This window comes from Varroa destructor, unplaced genomic scaffold, assembly GCF_002443255.2.
Source record: "Varroa destructor unplaced genomic scaffold, Vdes_3.0 BEIS01000001.1, whole genome shotgun sequence".
Classification (NCBI taxonomy): domain Eukaryota; kingdom Metazoa; phylum Arthropoda; class Arachnida; order Mesostigmata; family Varroidae; genus Varroa; species Varroa destructor.
In genome coordinates this window covers 4,192,948-4,210,842 of record NW_019211454.1, presented here as the reverse complement: position 1 = coordinate 4,210,842, position 17,895 = coordinate 4,192,948, and the positions used below count along the sequence as shown (strand labels likewise).

Genomic DNA, 17,895 nt, shown 5'->3' with positions numbered 1-17,895 from the left:
CATTATCTCTTTTCTGGGCATCAAAATGGCTTAAATGTGCAAACTTCTTCGATGTATATATATAAAAATTTGGGTTCTATTTTTTAAAGCGTAAATCCACAAGAGCTTCCGCCATGTTATACAGGAGTCGAAATCTGGGCGATCTGAAAATATTCGAAATGTTCACATCATGACCTCGGCGATTCCCGTATATATATATATATATATACATGTATATATCAAAGTAGTTACTTCAAACACCCTTCAAATGTCATAACAAGAAGATCATATAGTTCAGCAGTATTCGTGCTACTAGTTACTAGTTCCAGTTGTACAATGTAATTTCCACCACGAAAGCCTCGAAATGTATACGCCGATTACCACCTGCGCGCCCAGTACAAACCAAAACGTCACCATCAATTCCTTCGTTCATTCCGCTTTTGACGTCTGCTTCGTTGCGGACCCTCGTTTCTTCGATTTTTTTTGCAACTCAAGTAAGTCTCTATTCGTTGTTTTTATCGAGTTTATCAGCAGAGCGCCTTTTGACACCTTGCCAGTATAGAGGGATATTATAGTCTGAGGCGACGATTTTTGCCCTTCCAAAATATGCGACGGTTATGGCCCAGCCGTCATCTGGATATAGGACCGTGATTTGTTTTCAAACATACTTGCCAACTTTCTTTGGGGTGCGTCTATTTCGCACGCTACCCTTCTTCTTTAGTACTGGATGGCCAAGGTTATGGTTGTACCTTTTAGATGGTTTCAGAAAGTTGCGTTACCACTGGCGTCAAGAGGCAAATACGGTCTATCCAGAAAAGAAACGGTTGACGTTTCGTTGTCGTGTTTTCTAAGCATTGCAGTCGCCGTCTTCAGGATTTTATCTTTTTTGCCGAGTTGTAATCACTGCTTTATTGCTGTAAACGAGCCAACGGTGGACGGCAGGCCCGGCCTGTAGATGTGACTTATCACCTTTTTAGTGTAAAGTTGACGACACCTTGACGGCTGGTCAACAAAACGTGGCAAAATGGCGACAATGTGAAACACAAAGCTAATATGTACTCTGATTGTATGACACTTTATTTACCGTGTTAAAAATGTGCCGCATTGAAAATATCCGCGTGAAAGGATGAGAACGTTAATGTATAGCTTGAAGAACTTTTTGTGTCGCTGAACTTGAATCATTTTCAGGTTGTTTTTTATCTATTTTTCTAACTGCTATTGTATGCAGGAAATGGAACCTCCATATATATAGAATATCAGAGAGACTTTTTGCTAGCCAGTTTTTTTCGGCATTTAAGGTCAGGGGATTAACCCATTTACACGACCCGCTGGTAAAGCGGGTTACCACTTGAATTTACCCTATCATGGCTTGAATGATATGAGTGACCGAACACATAGCTCCTAATCTCATAGTCTCCAAAATAGCATATATCCACAAGTTTGATGGAAGCCTAGATGCTCTCTCTTAATCAACGCAAAAACTCATTTGTACCAATTAAATTGTGGCAGAAAAGAAGTCGCCCAGATCTTGTTTTCTTCCTTTCCCATACATTAATGGCGTTGCAGCTTCCGCCGGGCGAAAGGAAGCCATAAATGGATGTACAGGTTATGTACAAGTCTGTGCAGCAGTCCCCTTTCGTTCCGTACCAGACGCCGCTACTTTCCATAGAAAATCTTCAGTCGTCACATGAAGAAAAACCTGGAAGTAAAGCGAGCTAGATTAGTGAGGGTATTTGCCTTTTGATATAAATTGCTCCTTCTGTGCGAACGGCATTGAGATAAAAAACGTGTTCGCCTTTCTTGGCGGTTACTGACAATGTCTCGCCAGCAGATCGTTCAAATGAATACCATCCAATTGTGGTAGAATCAATGACTCAGTGGATCGTAAATAATTATCGGCGACCGATATAATTTAATATACGATTCTACTTAAATGTATATTATTACCATTGTGTCATAACCACAACACGTAGCATATGTATCTTTATTATAAATAGGCTCTTACGTAGCAGAATTTATTTACAAACTAACCTACAGTTGCTGCGACTTCTACCCCCCACTCGAGAAGTAAAATAATAAAAAAAAAAAAAAGTAAAAACACGGGTACGACGTGAAACAATGTCAGAAAGAAGAATTCATAAATCAATTAGTTGTATAATATTTACGAAAATACCGGGTTAAAGTTTTGTTAAATTTCGCTTCATTCCAGACCTTCGAAGCGTCGCTGAATTCTCTCATCATCATCCATTAGTATGATTCCTTATCTATCTTATCGTATACACAATGCTTTGCGTCAAGTCGGATCTTCATTTTGTCATTTGCTTGTCTTTTCTTGCTGTTTTTTCAGACGGAACTCTCATCGCCGACCGAGTCACCATACCTGGCCCCGTCAGACTCGGACTACGTTGGTACGCTTCAGTTCCCCCACGGTACCGAGGTAGTATTCGATTGCATCGAAGCTTCTCCCGGCGGTGAACGAAACACTTGGAAACTACTCTGCGACGATGGTAACTGGATTGGCCGACCAGAAAAATGCGGTATGAACAATGCTTTACGCTACGGTACATTGTCCAACAGCGACGAATTAATATATGTCCGGTAGATTAATTTTGAATTAAAATGCCTTAGAGACAACTGCTAGTATCATAGTGCACCGTTTGACGGAATGCCGTTGCGGGATGCTAACGGTTGACAAAGCACCAGCTCTGATCTAGGTACAGTCGGTTGTTTTTTTTTTGAGTAGACATAAAAGCAAGGAACATAACATTGAATGGCTTGGGCCGATTGCCCATTTATGAATGTTAAATTAAAAAAAAATGAAGACAAAGTGGACTTACATCAGGTTAATATTATACATGAGCTTATTAAGATTAGTGTTCATACGCCAATGTGGTTTGTGTTCGAAATAATGGCAGTCGTGACGTAAGCCAGACGTTAGTAGTCTGTAATATAATAATAACTGGTCATATTGCTTCCGCTTCCATTTCTGGCAATGTAAAAATTCATGGAATGAAAATCTGTAGTTTTTTTTTTACGTCCTTGATAATGTTCATTCATCCTGATGTGAAAGATTTACGATGGACGACAATGAAAACCTTCCGACACAGCCATTTGATTGGATCTATTGCTTCTGATGGACCTAGAGATTCGCTCATATGCACGCATTCGTTTCCTACCCGGTTGGTTTCTATTTGTTTTTTGGTATTGTATGTTTCTCCGCAATGTTGATTTTGATCAAAAAGGTCCCAATAAATCGTGAAACCGCCCTAGCGCCTCAAGACAATTTTCCCACTTCTGACTGCCACTAGCTACAAGCCGCAGCTGTCGAAAGCTAGGGGCCTGTATACGTACATGCGCCTGGTGGCGGAACCTCAACATAGGCTTGCTACGCAGTCAAAGCCTTTAGCAACAGCAGCACTGATGGCAATAGTAATACAGAGAGTTGCACAAGTAGAAGCAATTTAATGCGGTTCGTAGTAGCGGCTGATTCACAATAACGGACTTACGATGAAAAAAGTCACAACGAGGCAGTCTGGAAAGGAAATAGTGTCGTCCGCCCTCGGGTCTAGCCGGAGTTGTAAGTAAAATTGAGACAGAGGCACGAAAGGTTCGGGTAAAACTAGAAAAAAATGAGGAAAATCGCGTTGTGTTAACGGGCGATGCGTGGGGCTCCTTCAGAGAGGATCGTACATTCACTGCCTTTTTTGGCGGTGACGAGCGGCCCGAAGGTCGCGTGCTTGCCGTTTTCTTCGTCCCTGTACCATCCTCTTTCCTTTTGTTGCGCACATATGGTGACGCTCGATTGAAACATGGTACTCGTCCCCGTTCGCTTGTTGACAGATTTCGGCGCTCGTTGCACATTGGGAATATACGAAGCGACACTGAGGAAAGGCAGAGTAAGAGGAAAACGAACGTATCGACTGGGCTGGGCTGAGCTGGTCTGGGCTGGTCTGGGCTGAATGAATGAAATAAATGAAAATCGTTTTCTGAATAGAGCTCTCTCACGACGTCACGTTATTTTGACCCTCTGAAAGCATTCAGTTTCTTGAGCCAAGCACAGTGAGGCACCCATGATGATATCGTCTCAGATTTCGTTGTGGTGAGGAATCATCTACTGCCGCCTTGGTCACTGTTTCTGTTGTTGTAACTGCTGTCGTTGCCGATGTTCTCTCATGTCGATTGCTCAAGCAAGAGCGGTGGATGGTTTATCGGTAGACAGTGCTATAGGTCAATTGGGGTAGGTAGCGCCCTACTTCGAAAGCTTTACTGTGTCATCGAATTACTTGAACGGGAAATTTTGTCTACTTCCTTTGTATGTTGTGTCTGTGTTATATTTTGTCTACGACGTGGATATCGACTTGGTGTGGACATGCCTCGTCCTACTACGCTCGTAGACTTAGGGAACTCTGCCGTTCCAAAAGAGCTTCGAGCCAATATGTCGTGTTACTATCAACCGTCCGAGCAGCATTTGTTGGCATTCGACGGTGATCTTCCGCTGGCAACTGATGAAGTGCATGAATTTACCCCCGGCTCGTTACTGACGTTCCGCTGTGCGGATATTGGTAAATACGCGCTGATAGGCAGCGGAAGCAGGACGTGTGAGTACGGTGAATGGACGGGCGTGAAGAGTTCCTGCATAGGTCTCAGCCAGGAACACGACTATGCACGTAAGTCACCTGCTAAATAGCTTGATGTCAGAACAGAATTTGCGGCGCTGATGACCGCGTCAGGTTTTCTGCGAGGTAAACCAAGTCCCGCTAATGTTTGGAACTAATAGTTCTGTATGACCTTGGGTAAACATTTAGTACGAATGTATATACAGTGACATAAACAGTAACAATAGATGTTTATGTTTAATAATATTTGTTGATGTAAGTTAAAAAATTAACTTTAATTTTTACATTTAAATTATTAAGGAGAACGTCTGTTATGTTGTATGATACACGCAGTCACTCATTCAATTGAACATAACAAGGATCCATTACTAATTGAACAGTGGAGAAGCCGCCGACAATCCTGTTTCGTCACTCAATGGGGCCTGTTGCTCAAAGCACAGATGGAAAGCTCATTGTCTGGGAAGGCACTATCCTGCATCTCGAGTGTCTATGGTTACGAAAATATGGGACACCAAAATGGGAGGTAAGTGCTATCTAACTATTTCTAGCCAATATGTACATCGAAAATTATTTGCTGTACATAATTGTGCAATCACCATTGTATTGAAGGCCCGCCCGAACCTCTGCATGTCTGCATGTTGGTCAACAACCATGAACGCTCAAGTCGGAATCTGACATTCCAAGACAAAAATATTAAGCTATCAGGGCGGCCCTGTCAGAAGATGGCGAAACGAGTAATTTGAAAACAATCTGATTTGAAGAATCATTGCAATAGCCAATGAATAAGTATTTTCTCCAATTTGCCGTGAATATATAATCTAGTTACCTATCAAGGTTCTGTACTTATGTATAGTGGGCGTTGATATCATGGACCTAAGCGACTGATATTGCCCCTTACGTAAATCGCAACTGACGTCAGAGCTGCTGACCTATGAGCCGATTCAGTAACAAGATATACTAACTCAGCCAGTATAAATACAGCCAAAATAAAGTAAGGCCACTTAAAATATCATCAAATTGTAATCTATAAATACGCTCTTCGAAAAATTAAAGCCAAAGAGAACCTTTGAGCCAATTTTCAAAGTGACAGTATTTCCAAAACACGTTTCAATAGGTTCGCATTTTGCTCCCTCTGTGAAGTCGCTCTGAATTTTACATCTCCTCCCTAATCCATTGTGAAAATAAATATCCCAACGAAAATAGGGTTTCCTCCAGCTATTGTTATCAGTAAATTGCAGTCAGAGCTTTCAGTGATTAACACTGCTACGGCGCTGAGCTCTTTGATCGGTCAAATAAATAAGAAAGTGATTTTACCCACCAAACTATAAATAAATGTATCTATGATAAGTGGAAGTATATCTACTCAGCATCTAACAAAAGGTCCATATGAACTTAGTAACGCACAAATAAGATTTCAACTTATTGAAATGTTTTTTTTTTTTTTCAATGATATTTAGCCATAGGCCCATAATAAAGAATAGGGCCTTTAGATTTACACTTCCCGTATATTGCTGTACCTGATATGCGCCGACAAAGAGTAGTTATTAAGGACTAATTAGTTTAGTCTTTATGACCTGCTATTGACAATACACATTCATTTATTATCTAAGTAAATAATTATTAAGTGACTACTATCGATAACACAGATACAGAACTCATACCTATACTTATCAAATGATTTTACAGATAGGCCTATAGAGATGGATCCTATTAGGCTCGGAAAAGGTACCTCTACTCAATTTGGGTCACTTTTTTTTGCACTCGATCCGTCTTAATTCAAGCGTTCGTTACCGCTCATATCGACGAGTCTTGTCGTAAATACTCTTACGACATGAATTCCTTTAATGTTGTCAACTAGGCTGAATGTTGTTGAACAGTCTAACAATCAAGGCCCTTGACAACGTAGTTGTCGTTTCGGCGTCCATTGGTGAAATTTGCTATTTGCAACACTTCATGAAGTTAGCCGAACTAGAACATATACGCATTGTCGGAGAAGTATGTTAACTAGTATTATTATTATATTAACAAGCATTGGGCTTCGGTGCGAGCCTCGTTCAGGCTCTGGATATTGGCAACAAAAGCCAAGACTTTTTGTTGTACACAGTTGATACGCTACGGCCCCAAAACACCCAAATGTCCAGTCACTGGGTTCATGGCATATCTTGGGGCCCGCTGAATCGAATTCACAAATGGTACGCCTTAAAGCGCAGACGGTAGCGAAAATTTTCAGCGATGGCAGGGGTTCGTGATTTCTGTTTCTGAGAGAAAACATACATAAAGAAGGATAACTAAATAGTAATTTCAGGCCAAAATGGCAAATGCGCATGGTATTCGACGAATGGTTACGTTTATGTATAGAACAACGTCGATACGGAGACATCCAGGCAAAAACATTCGTCCTTCCTGCATCTGGCGTTTCTCACTCACACTGCTACGAAGAGACACGATGCTTTTTGCTCTTTAATATTAGCTATTTATACATACTCTGCTTGATAGAGATCTCTTAGAAATTTGCGTTCGTCAAACGTTGTGTAAAACACAGTTGATAAAGCATAGATGCCCGCAGCAATCCCAGCGCCGCAGACACACGGAAGATCTACGATGAGATAACTCTGACTTCTGCCAAATGCACCTCGTTGTCCTTATGGGTACTCATTCGGCCTTTGCACGAGTTTTGCCTTATCCTGCTTCGGAAAATAATCTATTTTTTTTTTTTCATCTTTTCACTTAAGTAGCTCTCTAGTCATGCGAGTTGTCTTTGTGGCGGTTGCGTGGCGCTGCTTTCTGACGATGTCGCCATGTGAAGAGTCACTGATATTTATTTTAACAAAGGGGGAATACGAAAGAGATTCGATTAGACGAGGCAAATCTTCCCCACTGTTGATGCGTATCCGCTTTTTCAATAGGCGGACATTTGGAAAAATAGCGTTATGACACAGTGTTTTGGAATGACAAAATAATTAGCGTTACGGCCATCTCTGGTTTGCAGATCAGTCATCAAAACCGTCGGTATGCGGAGGGATGGACCACGGAGCCGGGTCGAGATTCACAGCTTGAGTATCGCTTATCTATCTACCATGCTCGTGAAGACGACTCTGGACGCTACACATGCGTCACCCCAATGGGGCACAAGCATACCGTTGAAATCGTTGTTAAATGTAAGTTGGTCTGAAATACATTTTTTTTTACTAATAGTTTACTACTATATGCTCAGCATCTAACTCAACATACTTGTGGCTTTTTGAAAACGAAGGGCATACAAATTAAGTTTCTATACCACTATATTGAGAGTGTAATATTATTATACTGTATATATGATTATGTGTAACCCTTCACTGATGGTTAGTTACAAGTTAGATCTCTCCCTTTCTTCTAACAGGTCATAGAAATCTATGAGAGTTTTATAGCCCACTAGTAAAACATGTTTCTAAGCTATTGCTTTTGTTACTAATTGTTTCTGTTGCTTTTGTCGAACGATGCAAATTATCCTAGTGTTTGTTTATTATTAATCGAACAGTTCAAGTTCTTGTTATAGTGCTAGCTTTCCCCGATAGGTTCGTTTTTTTGGCAGAGATTTTTACTGTGGCACATTGAGCTACCGCAGTACATATTTGAGGCAGTGGTACCATAACGGTTCATAAAATGATCGGTCAATGATACCAGTCGTTGTTTGTGCTTGGCGTTTCTGTTCCCATGTTGTGAAGTTTGCTTATACAACTATTGACGATGCTTGTCATCAGAATGGCTGGTTCGTTCAAGATTTCCTGCGTGAGTTTTGCGATAGCCACCCTCTGTACCCTCGTCTAATGTTAATTGACACTCAACACTTTCCTATGAATGGTACGCACTTTTTAGCTGGACTTCCTTCCATGCACCCCCGTTCACACGGGTGACATTAAACCACTGGGCCTGAAATGAATGAATAAGGTACATTTACGTCTTAGGACGCCTTTCAAATGGTGTGAAGCAAATGATTTAGCGTCTAAGGTATAACAATATAGAACCGGTTTAATAAATGATCAATAGTCTGTCTCTCTAATAAAATTTCACTGCTAAGGTATTTAGGTTCCAAATGCTGCCCCACGCAATGTATCTGTAGAACAATTTTTCTAATCTTTGAAGCAGTTCTTCAACTTAATCGTAAACCTCTGCTGCGCACTGCTCCCCCGACATCTACAATGCTTTTTCTTGCTGGATGTTGAACTTTAGTGAGTAGAAAAAAGTTATAGAAAAAAAGTTATAGGGGCTAGAATTCATACACACGGAAAGTAAGTAGTACGTAGTACTTTTTCAACAACAGAAAAAAAAACGTTATAAAGATGACGATTTGTGAGACGGTGCATTATTATAATGATGATTTTTCTCTTCCAGAGTTCAGTCTCGTTTTGCAGGAGGACATTGCGTATTCTATTTAAAACTTTTTGGGAATTTACAGCGTTACCCTAATTACAACGGAACCCAGCATAAACTGCACAAGCTTATGATGCATAGTTCTTTTGCAGTGGGAAATTACACTAAAAACGAGTTTGCCTTTTACTTTTCTATTTCTAATTTTTTGTCCGTATTTGCTATGACAGACCGCCCAAAGTAAACGCTTCCATCCCAAAACCATTAATACTGTTTGTACACCCGGCGCTGAGTCATAGCGTAGGTACCTGAGGTTTTTGCAGTGTTCGTAGCAAACAGTGGTACATAATTCCTTTTTTAGTATAAAACGTACTTTATGCTGCTCGATGGCGTTTTCGTCTGGCCGAAAAAGAACTACGACAACCGTAAAATGACCCATTTGAACGCGCAAAACATACGAATCATGCCACAAGCCCAACTACGAGTAGCTCTTTAGCTTACATTCACAGGCCTCCGTATGAAATATAAAGAAGGACGAATAGATTCCAAGCGATAAATCCATGCAAATATATGGCTTTAACGTTCGTTAGATTATGTATCAACGGTATCTTTTCGTCAGCAGCATCGAATCGCTCGAATATAGTAACACATCTTCATGAAGTTATTCGTGAGGGCCCGCAACCCAAAAATATACACCTGGGTAGATACAGTATTTCCTCATTTTACCGGATATATAGCCGCTCTTCTGTTTGGACATAAATATGCTTTATTACTCGTACCTGCGCAAGCGTTTGAATATTTTCATCAACTGAAAAACATTGCTTTGCCAAACATGAAATAGAAGCTTTTAGAAAACTAACAGGAGAGCTCTGCCAAGCGAAGAAGGACGCTTGAGTGGGCGCTGATTTTTCCTTGTAAAAAAAATACGCCTAGAGGGAATAGGGAAGGTGGACAATACCCCGAGTCGGTGGGGCGTCAATTTGCGATGTTGGCAACATCGGCAAACGGGCTTCTCAGCAAGAGCCCCATAACATGAACCCAATGTTGAGTACTTGGCGCAGAGTCTGCTATTGCTGAGCTATGTGTAAGAGACTTTGATAAGAAAGCTCCATTTGTGAAGGGAAAAGTGAACTTTCTCCTATCTGACCGCACGCTGTAGTCGCTGTTAGTTGAACGCAACGAACGTAGATATGCACCTCGAATGGAAAGCAGCTTGCAAAGAACTCTCCCAGTCGACTTCTCTAATGCTCTGTGCGAAACGTCCCAAATTTATCTGTGCCACTTCCGCAGCAAGCATTGATCCAGCAGGCCAACAGGGGGTAGGACGCTGAGCAGGAATCAGACATAGACAGCTACAATAAACGAACATAAATTGTATGCAACAGGACAAAGTACATACAGATTTCTTTTTCTACCCCTGACTTTTCACGATACGAACCCCCACACAAACGCCACGCTCGGTGCTATGCAGTCGCCTGGCTATGAATAAGTATTAGCGACTAACTTACTTAGCAACGAGTGTCCCAATGCCACTCATTCGATCCGAATGTGTTTGGTCGGAGCCTGTGTTACTGAAGCTGAAGCAAAAGCAACCTAAATAAAGGAAATGGTCGGTATCCTGGAGTCAATAAGCACACAAAAATCGGCCATGGCAAACCAACACGCTGTTCCTGTTAGATCTCGTTTTGGTGCTGCAACAACGTCGTGCGGAGCAGAAGATTCTATTCCTAAAAAAAAGATCCTGCGTACTGCGTAGCCTATTGTATGCTAAGTGGACAGACTGAGCCGGACAATTCGAAGGTTCAATAGCTCAGTGTTTTCGAGTACAACAAAACCAGGTGCGAGTTTTAATGGTGGTCCGCGTCACGCGTTCGCTCTCACCGTTATGTCGTACTGACAAACAGACGACAACATTCTATTTTGTAACAGTACTTTTACAGCGTTGGCTCTTGGAAGACGGACAAACGGCCACCGCTCCATAATCTGAACAGCTAACTAAGGGCTCGAAATTGTATACGGTAACATTACTGGACTATTTGCTCCGGCGTCAACCCGTTTTAAGTTCTTTGAAAAGAAGGGCCGCGTACCCATATTTAGGCAACTGTGCACCACAGACTGAAATTATGCATCGAAAAAGCAGAGAAAAATAGGCGCAAAAATAGTAATTTTTACGGAGTTTTTGCAATATGGATCCGATCGTCAGGAATTTTGCGAACACTATCAACGACAAAGCAGATTTGGCTTGGACCAATGACCCCAACTTATTTATACGGTTGAAAATAATAAGATAGCGATGAATATTAGTGGGTAATATTTGGCAGCAATCCGATCGACTTACCAAATGACATCGCTGGAGCTCACCTGACACTAAGTCCCATAATCCTGCCTTTACGGCCAAAGCGTGCCATATTACCATGAACACCTATCAGATTGTAATTTATTTTTGCAATAAATCATATTAGCCCTCGGAGGCGTTATACGTTAATTACGCTTGCAGGGTTCATTGTCGCATCGCGAGTATTGGAAAAATCAGCGAGTTATACACAGGGATCACCTGACCAGATTCAGTTTAACGTACAATCCACTGTATTCAATTAATGTATCTTCGCATAAAGAGCTGTAAATAGCGATTTAAATTGTGTCAGTCGTTTAACTTAGTGTGCCTCTATTTGTTCTATTGACTCTGCTTAGGACAAGCACGATCTTTTTGGCAGACCTTTCAACATCGGGCAGTGATTGCCACAGACAAACAACCGTCTCACAAAACATGTAAATGGTTTCAGCCTCCTGATGCCGCGACGCGTAGAGCCTGTTGGTTTACCTTGACGTAAGTCCGATCGGGTCGTTGACTGGATTAGCGATAATAAGATTAGGCACGCTTTTTTCGGGCCTTTTCAACCTAAGCCTATAGGATTATGATTGGTTCTATACGGAATTTAGGGTTGAAGAGAGGACGAATGGGCTGGTAAAAGAAAGTAAAGCAATTTGATATGGTACACGCATATAAGGTACAATGCAGAAGATAGGTGCCGTGACTGGCTGGCTGGCTGGCTGTTTGCTGCCAAACCCTGAACTAGAACAGCGGTAAGGTCGCTGGATCAAAATGCATCGTACGCTTAAGGCACTCTGAATACTTGACAGCTTTTCGCTTGCGTTTCAAATAAATGTAACATTGAATCGCACCTTCGCAACGCTCAAACGTCTTTCGCCAGATAAGATGTAGAAATACTATCCTCGAATAATCTTCGAGATGAAATAGACGTTGTTCTCCCCTGTCGCAATTAAAAAGCTAAGTGTTCCCTCTTGGATTTGTTGTAAGGTTCCTAACACCGAAGTTCAATCTGCTCGGCAGTTTTTCCCCACCTCCGCCCTCTCGCTTTGAAAATGTTTCATATACCTGTTTTGCAGGTAGTTTTACCACCTAAAGCTACATCTAGGGGGCCACACAGTGCGGCAGTGGCGGCGGGCGTGTCCGAGTCAACTGTCCGTCAGGAATTGACCTACATCGCCAATTAATGACGACTAGCGTTTAGTCCGAGGCACGAATCACACCGGCAACGGTAAAGAGCCTAACTGGTGTCAAGGGCATCGTTGTCGCAGGTTCGCTGCGTTTAAGATGACGCAGCCAAACCTAGGTAGACTCAGTGTTCACGATTGACGCTAGCCGATAACGATGTATGCCAAATTTATTATATATTAGCCAAACGCAGCGGCTACATTTACCTCTTCCTGATCAGTAAACTACGCCATTCTGTATGACCACGTTCTTCGTAGATATTAAACGCACGGTGGCCTGTGCGGCCAATTGAGCTGTACAGCAGATCGAGAACGCCAATGGAATAAACCATGTGGGCCGAAGAAAGGATGTTGCCGAATTTGTGTGGGCTTCAATCAGGGCTAGTCACTTAGCAATGTGGTGTCATTCCACATATAATGTATACAGATGTCATCGTTTCATTAATTAACTTCAAACGGCTAAGCTAAGGTACTGGAAATAACTCCTTATCTTGTCAAAGTCTGCACAGAATAACGCGTATGTCTGTCAGACTTTGACATCCTAATAAATTTTTTTGTACCTCTCGTTGGGGGTTGTATCATTCTTACAGCGGTAACATGCCCTTCTCTCTTCAATGGCTCCAACGAGTCTCCTCCGCTGGCATCATCTGGGTTCTCAACGGTCGGAACACTTCTTGTTAGCCAGAACGATACTCGAATGGGTGCTGTTGTAGCATTCAGCTGTCCTGAAGGGCAAAACCTAGCGGGTGAAGCTGAAATCGAGTGTCTACCGTCGGGTCGATGGTCATCCGACGTACCCTATTGCAAAGGTAAGATAATACCATTTATACAACATTAGATCAACATGGATTACTGAGCTGGAAACGATTTTTCTCTGTTAGTCTCTGTAAATACAAGCGGATATTTAGTATCTAGCTTTCTATGGACCTACCTAAATACTTGTAGCTTTTGCTGATGTTCCCGCAGAAAAAATTGTGACCAAGAAAATGGTCGCAACACTACCGGTAGTCAATAACCACTGAGATTAGTTAAGGCGGGATTGTCCTGTCTGGGCCTGTCAGATCCACAGCAAGCTTTCCTAGTCAGAAATAATTAAAATCGTAGCGCTGTAACTGGCTCGTAAAGATTGGGTCTTTCGTACTAGGTCCCTAGGGGAAATAATCGGACGAAATGGCGACCGCTTAGAAGCGGAGTTAGTACAGGGGGCAAAGGGCAAGGAATTCGTTGCAATAACTGCGGAGATGCTGCGAAAGCTAGCATCAGCATTAGGGCGGACGAGATGCTCAAAATCTCCAGGCAGCAATGTAATTTAGATACTGCAAGCTTTATGTTTGTTGGCCAAGGCCGAGTTACTTTGTATAATCGTGGATATTAATGACTTTTTTTACTTATTTATATCGGATCAAGTTATCTCAAATGTCCGTAGAACGACTGTATGTGTCCATAGTTAAGTAGACTACCACTGTAGATGCGCAGAGTTAACTTATTATGGACCGGTGTAATTAAATATTTCAGAATCGAGTGTCGACGCTAAACCTAAATTTTGGGCATAGCAAAATATAATCTTAGGCAAAGCTGTAGGTAGCCACTGCGCATCATTCGAACAGCAACAAATTAGACATTGCTAATAGGTAGAGTTAAAGTGCATTTGCGCACCTAAATGTGGTTAAGGTTACGCGTTATTAGGCAAATGCTAGCCCCCCACGCTGATATCCTGACGTGTGGTAGTTGCTGTCCCTTGCACAGTGACTGAGTGCCGTGACCTATCGAAGTTGGACTCGGACCTGCTCATTATCGATGTGCTCAGTAACGCGGTAGGCGCCAAGGCGACGTTCAGCTGTCCACAGGGCTACGGACTGCGGGGCGAGTTCGAGGCGGAATGCTTAGAAAGCGGTTTTTGGTCAGCGGATATACCTCACTGTCAATCGGTTTCATGTCAACCTTTGGAACCACCTGAGGATGGATATATTCTTGGGGCCGGTCCTGAAACAGGAACTGGTGAGGCACGAGTATTTCGCGGTGGGGACCTTATACAGTTCTCGTGTAATGCCGATTTCATGATGATCGGCACGGGCATAGTCGTATGCCAGGAGAATGAACGTTGGAGTGCGCCTGTTCCTAAATGTAAGTTCTAAACGAATGATCGTTAGATTTATATTGACCTTCTATGTTACTTGTTGTATATCATAGTATTAAATCGGTACGAAAGTGATGTGCGTGTTTTGCTGATTTTTTCGCTTCTCCCTTCGATTGCGACAAAAAACAGCGTTTTCGGAGCCAGCTTTATTTCATGTTAATTTACAGTAATAAAAATGGCGCTCGCAAGTAACCCAGAATATTTGTTCCACGAGCGGTGAACGTCTATAGATAACGAAGAGATGTACGATTGTAGGAGGTCCAGGAGCGCCACATTTCTCCCAAGTTGCCTCAGAAACTTCCTGGCCTTCGTCAAAGGCGAGTGGGGAGCGCCTACAATACTATTTTTGCCTCTCAAAATCTACTTTCATCGTGGAATTCGAACTTTGGTCAAAATTTTTTGACCATAATGGAATTATGACGAAAATCGTATAGAGAACGAACTTTTCAAAATGAAAAATTCGAAATGAAAAATGTTCCAATGAAACTGGTCGTGTCCGACACCAGTCGAATATATAATGTAATTAAAGAAACAAACTGGGACTGGGGAAACCTGGGTTCTCCCGGTGCTGCCATTTGTACTTTAAACTTCAACTTGATTAGAGAACTAAACGTTTGCCATATACCGTACTCGTCTTAAGCGACTCAATCAGCTAAGTGTAGTGAATAGGTCACAACTCTCAAAGATCTCGCTACGTTGAAATCGTTCTTTTGAGTGGTAAGCAAGCGTATTATCGCCTGATCATATAGAAGAGATATTTGGTTAGTACGATTACAGCTAAAGTGAAATTCTCTGCCTCATTGCCTATGCCAATTTAGAGAAACGTAAAAACTATATACTCTCAAAAAGAAATTTATCGTCCGATAATTATAGTCTAGGTCACAAAAAAATTGTATATTACACAAGGACGAACGAGGAAGTCGATCGCATTTTAGGTTCATATGTACATTGATTCGATGCCTAGCGTATATTTGCTGGATGCATTGCTCAATATGCACCCGATTAACGCTCAGACGATCTTCATATCACCTGAATAAATTCACAGAAGAAGCACCTCCTACGCTCGAGTGATCAGGATAATCAAATGCGATTACATAATAGTGTTATTATAAGTCACTTCAGTCTCGTCATATACCAGATACCCCGTTGTGACTATGATCTTCTCGACACACTATGTTGCTTGATACGCTCAGAATAGTCAACCAGCTCATTATCGTGTTATGCCAGCTAGCCAATATATCTATGGCTACCTGAAGCAAGTAGCCTCTATAATAACTGTCACAGCTAGTACGGAAGCCTTTGCTCTCAGCTAACACAGTCGGGTTGGATGCATCTCTGGTTGGGATGGTACCGTACGATTGTGGCAATCATTTGCCCCCTGCCGCGGCCGCCCTCGTGGCTATTAGCGTTGGGCCTGGAGTCCCAGACGCAGACGTTGATGCTTGTTTACCTCTATTACGACCCGTACTCTGCAGTACTATGCCCGGTGAGCCGGATAGGCAGTTGCGGCTGGTGCAGCTTGTTGTAGGTGCTGCTCTTATGCTGCTAAGGGCGCCTAGCCAAGCATGAGGAGATAACGAAACAGGGCATCAGAAGCTGTCGTCGTAACGGCGGTCTATCCCCTTCTTGTTGAACGGATCACCGTTTTGGGGAAAGATTGCACACGTGCGTGAGCACGCAGACTAGAACAGCGTCACACACGCAGTAAACGAGAAGAACGCAAAGGTCATCGCGTGTTTCTATTATGCCACGAGTAGAATACACCCTGATGTCGGGCTTGCACGCAGGCGATATTCGAGTTGGCGGCAACTTAAACGGGAACAAGAAAAATCGAACTTGCAACTAGACAAGAATAGGTTCGGCAACGCCCCACCTACAAGCACAAAGACTTGAATTCGAACTTTTTTTTACCGTCCTCATGCGCTGAAAACCAAGGCGAACATTAGGACTCAATCATAGCCGGGAACGACTTTAGCGGACTGAACAAGAGGCTACGGCCTTGGCAACGCCGAGGGAAGGCAAATAAGTGGCGAAAAAAGCGGCCTTGCTAGAGATATGTTTTACAACAGCGCCATACTACGTGTGATATATATATGTATGTCTATGTACATTATATATATGTATATGCACCGGTTCGCCGATATGGTCTGCTTATACTGGCTGAATTGGGTGGCACTGGCACAAACAAGACAAAGCTGATATGTACGGCAGGGTACGAACTGAATTTAGATCAGTACAGGAAAGATTGCAGTCAGGCAAGGGACGGGCCTGAAAAGAAGGTTTGATCAACACCACGTTGCCACCTGCATTTTTGTCGTCGTCGTTGCCGCCGCCGCCGCCGTAGCTACCAGACAACTAGTAGCAGCTCCATCGCCTGTGTGTATTGCATTTCGCTAATGCGTTGTTCGCTCTCGGTAATCCACTCAGGCGTGATTTAGCGTTTCCCGCATTGCACTTAAGGACGATACGACGCTATGAGAAGTCGTTCAGTGTAAAGGTTTTACTGGAGCTGGACAGCCTGCCGGGCGAACAGACAAGACTAGAGACGACAATACTACTTATGCCCACTGTGCTTCCTGCACCCTACATGCCCCTTTATCCGCTTTTTTACCTTTTTGCCCGCTTAGTATTAGCCGTTTGCCACGAAAGATGCGCAGCGCTACTCAGCCAACGTTAGGAGGAGCAATAGCAGTAATACATGGCTGTGTCTCTTGTCATCCGCCACAGGGCTGCGCGGTTTCTTTTGTGCTACAGTGAAGCATTAGAATCAACATGGTTGCTTGCGTCGGTAGCTAGAACATCGTCGCCGGCGTCCAACAACCACCAGTACGATGGGACCTTGGACGTCGAAAGCTCGAACTGGTTAGCTCGTGCATGTGGCTTGCCGATAAGGAACATCAGCATTACCAATGCTCTAGAGCGTGATGCCACGTAGTTCGCACATCGCTGACCACTTCCGAGTCCGACTCGAGCAGAGAAGCGCACGAAGCGGGGCTGTAGGCCGGCAGGTCGGCGAATCCTCTTTGGCCGCTCTGATTCACCACAACGAAGCAGCAGGCCTAACACACACAGACCACTGGGCTTACCAATCTCCAAACAACTGGCCCTTAGAGACCATAGAAACAGGGATTGGACATGCTGCAGGTCGCATCAGTACCGGCAGCCCATTGTATCCCATACTTTAGGCAGTGATGTAAGCAGGCGCTATGATACCTCTCCGGGTCGTTGCTGTTTCGCTTATGTTGCCAATTGCCATCGTAACTACGTACAGGATCGTACATATACCCCTAATGTGTAGAA

The 17,895-nt window shown here is 43.0% G+C and overlaps 1 protein-coding gene across 1 annotated transcript in view; it reads left to right on the top strand.

Moving 5' to 3' along the window:
* Hasp (Hig-anchoring scaffold protein) overlaps window positions 1–17,895 on the top strand; it is a 205,738-nt gene that overhangs the window by 183,012 nt on the left and 4,831 nt on the right. The window contains exons 22-27 of the mRNA XM_086987784.1: window positions 2,327–2,516; window positions 4,374–4,646; window positions 4,976–5,118; window positions 7,585–7,753; window positions 13,049–13,267; window positions 14,187–14,582. Of these exons, the coding sequence (XP_086843910.1) occupies window positions 2,327–2,516; window positions 4,374–4,646; window positions 4,976–5,118; window positions 7,585–7,753; window positions 13,049–13,267; window positions 14,187–14,582 (1,390 nt within the window). The remainder of the gene's footprint in view (window positions 1–2,326; window positions 2,517–4,373; window positions 4,647–4,975; window positions 5,119–7,584; window positions 7,754–13,048; window positions 13,268–14,186; window positions 14,583–17,895) is intronic.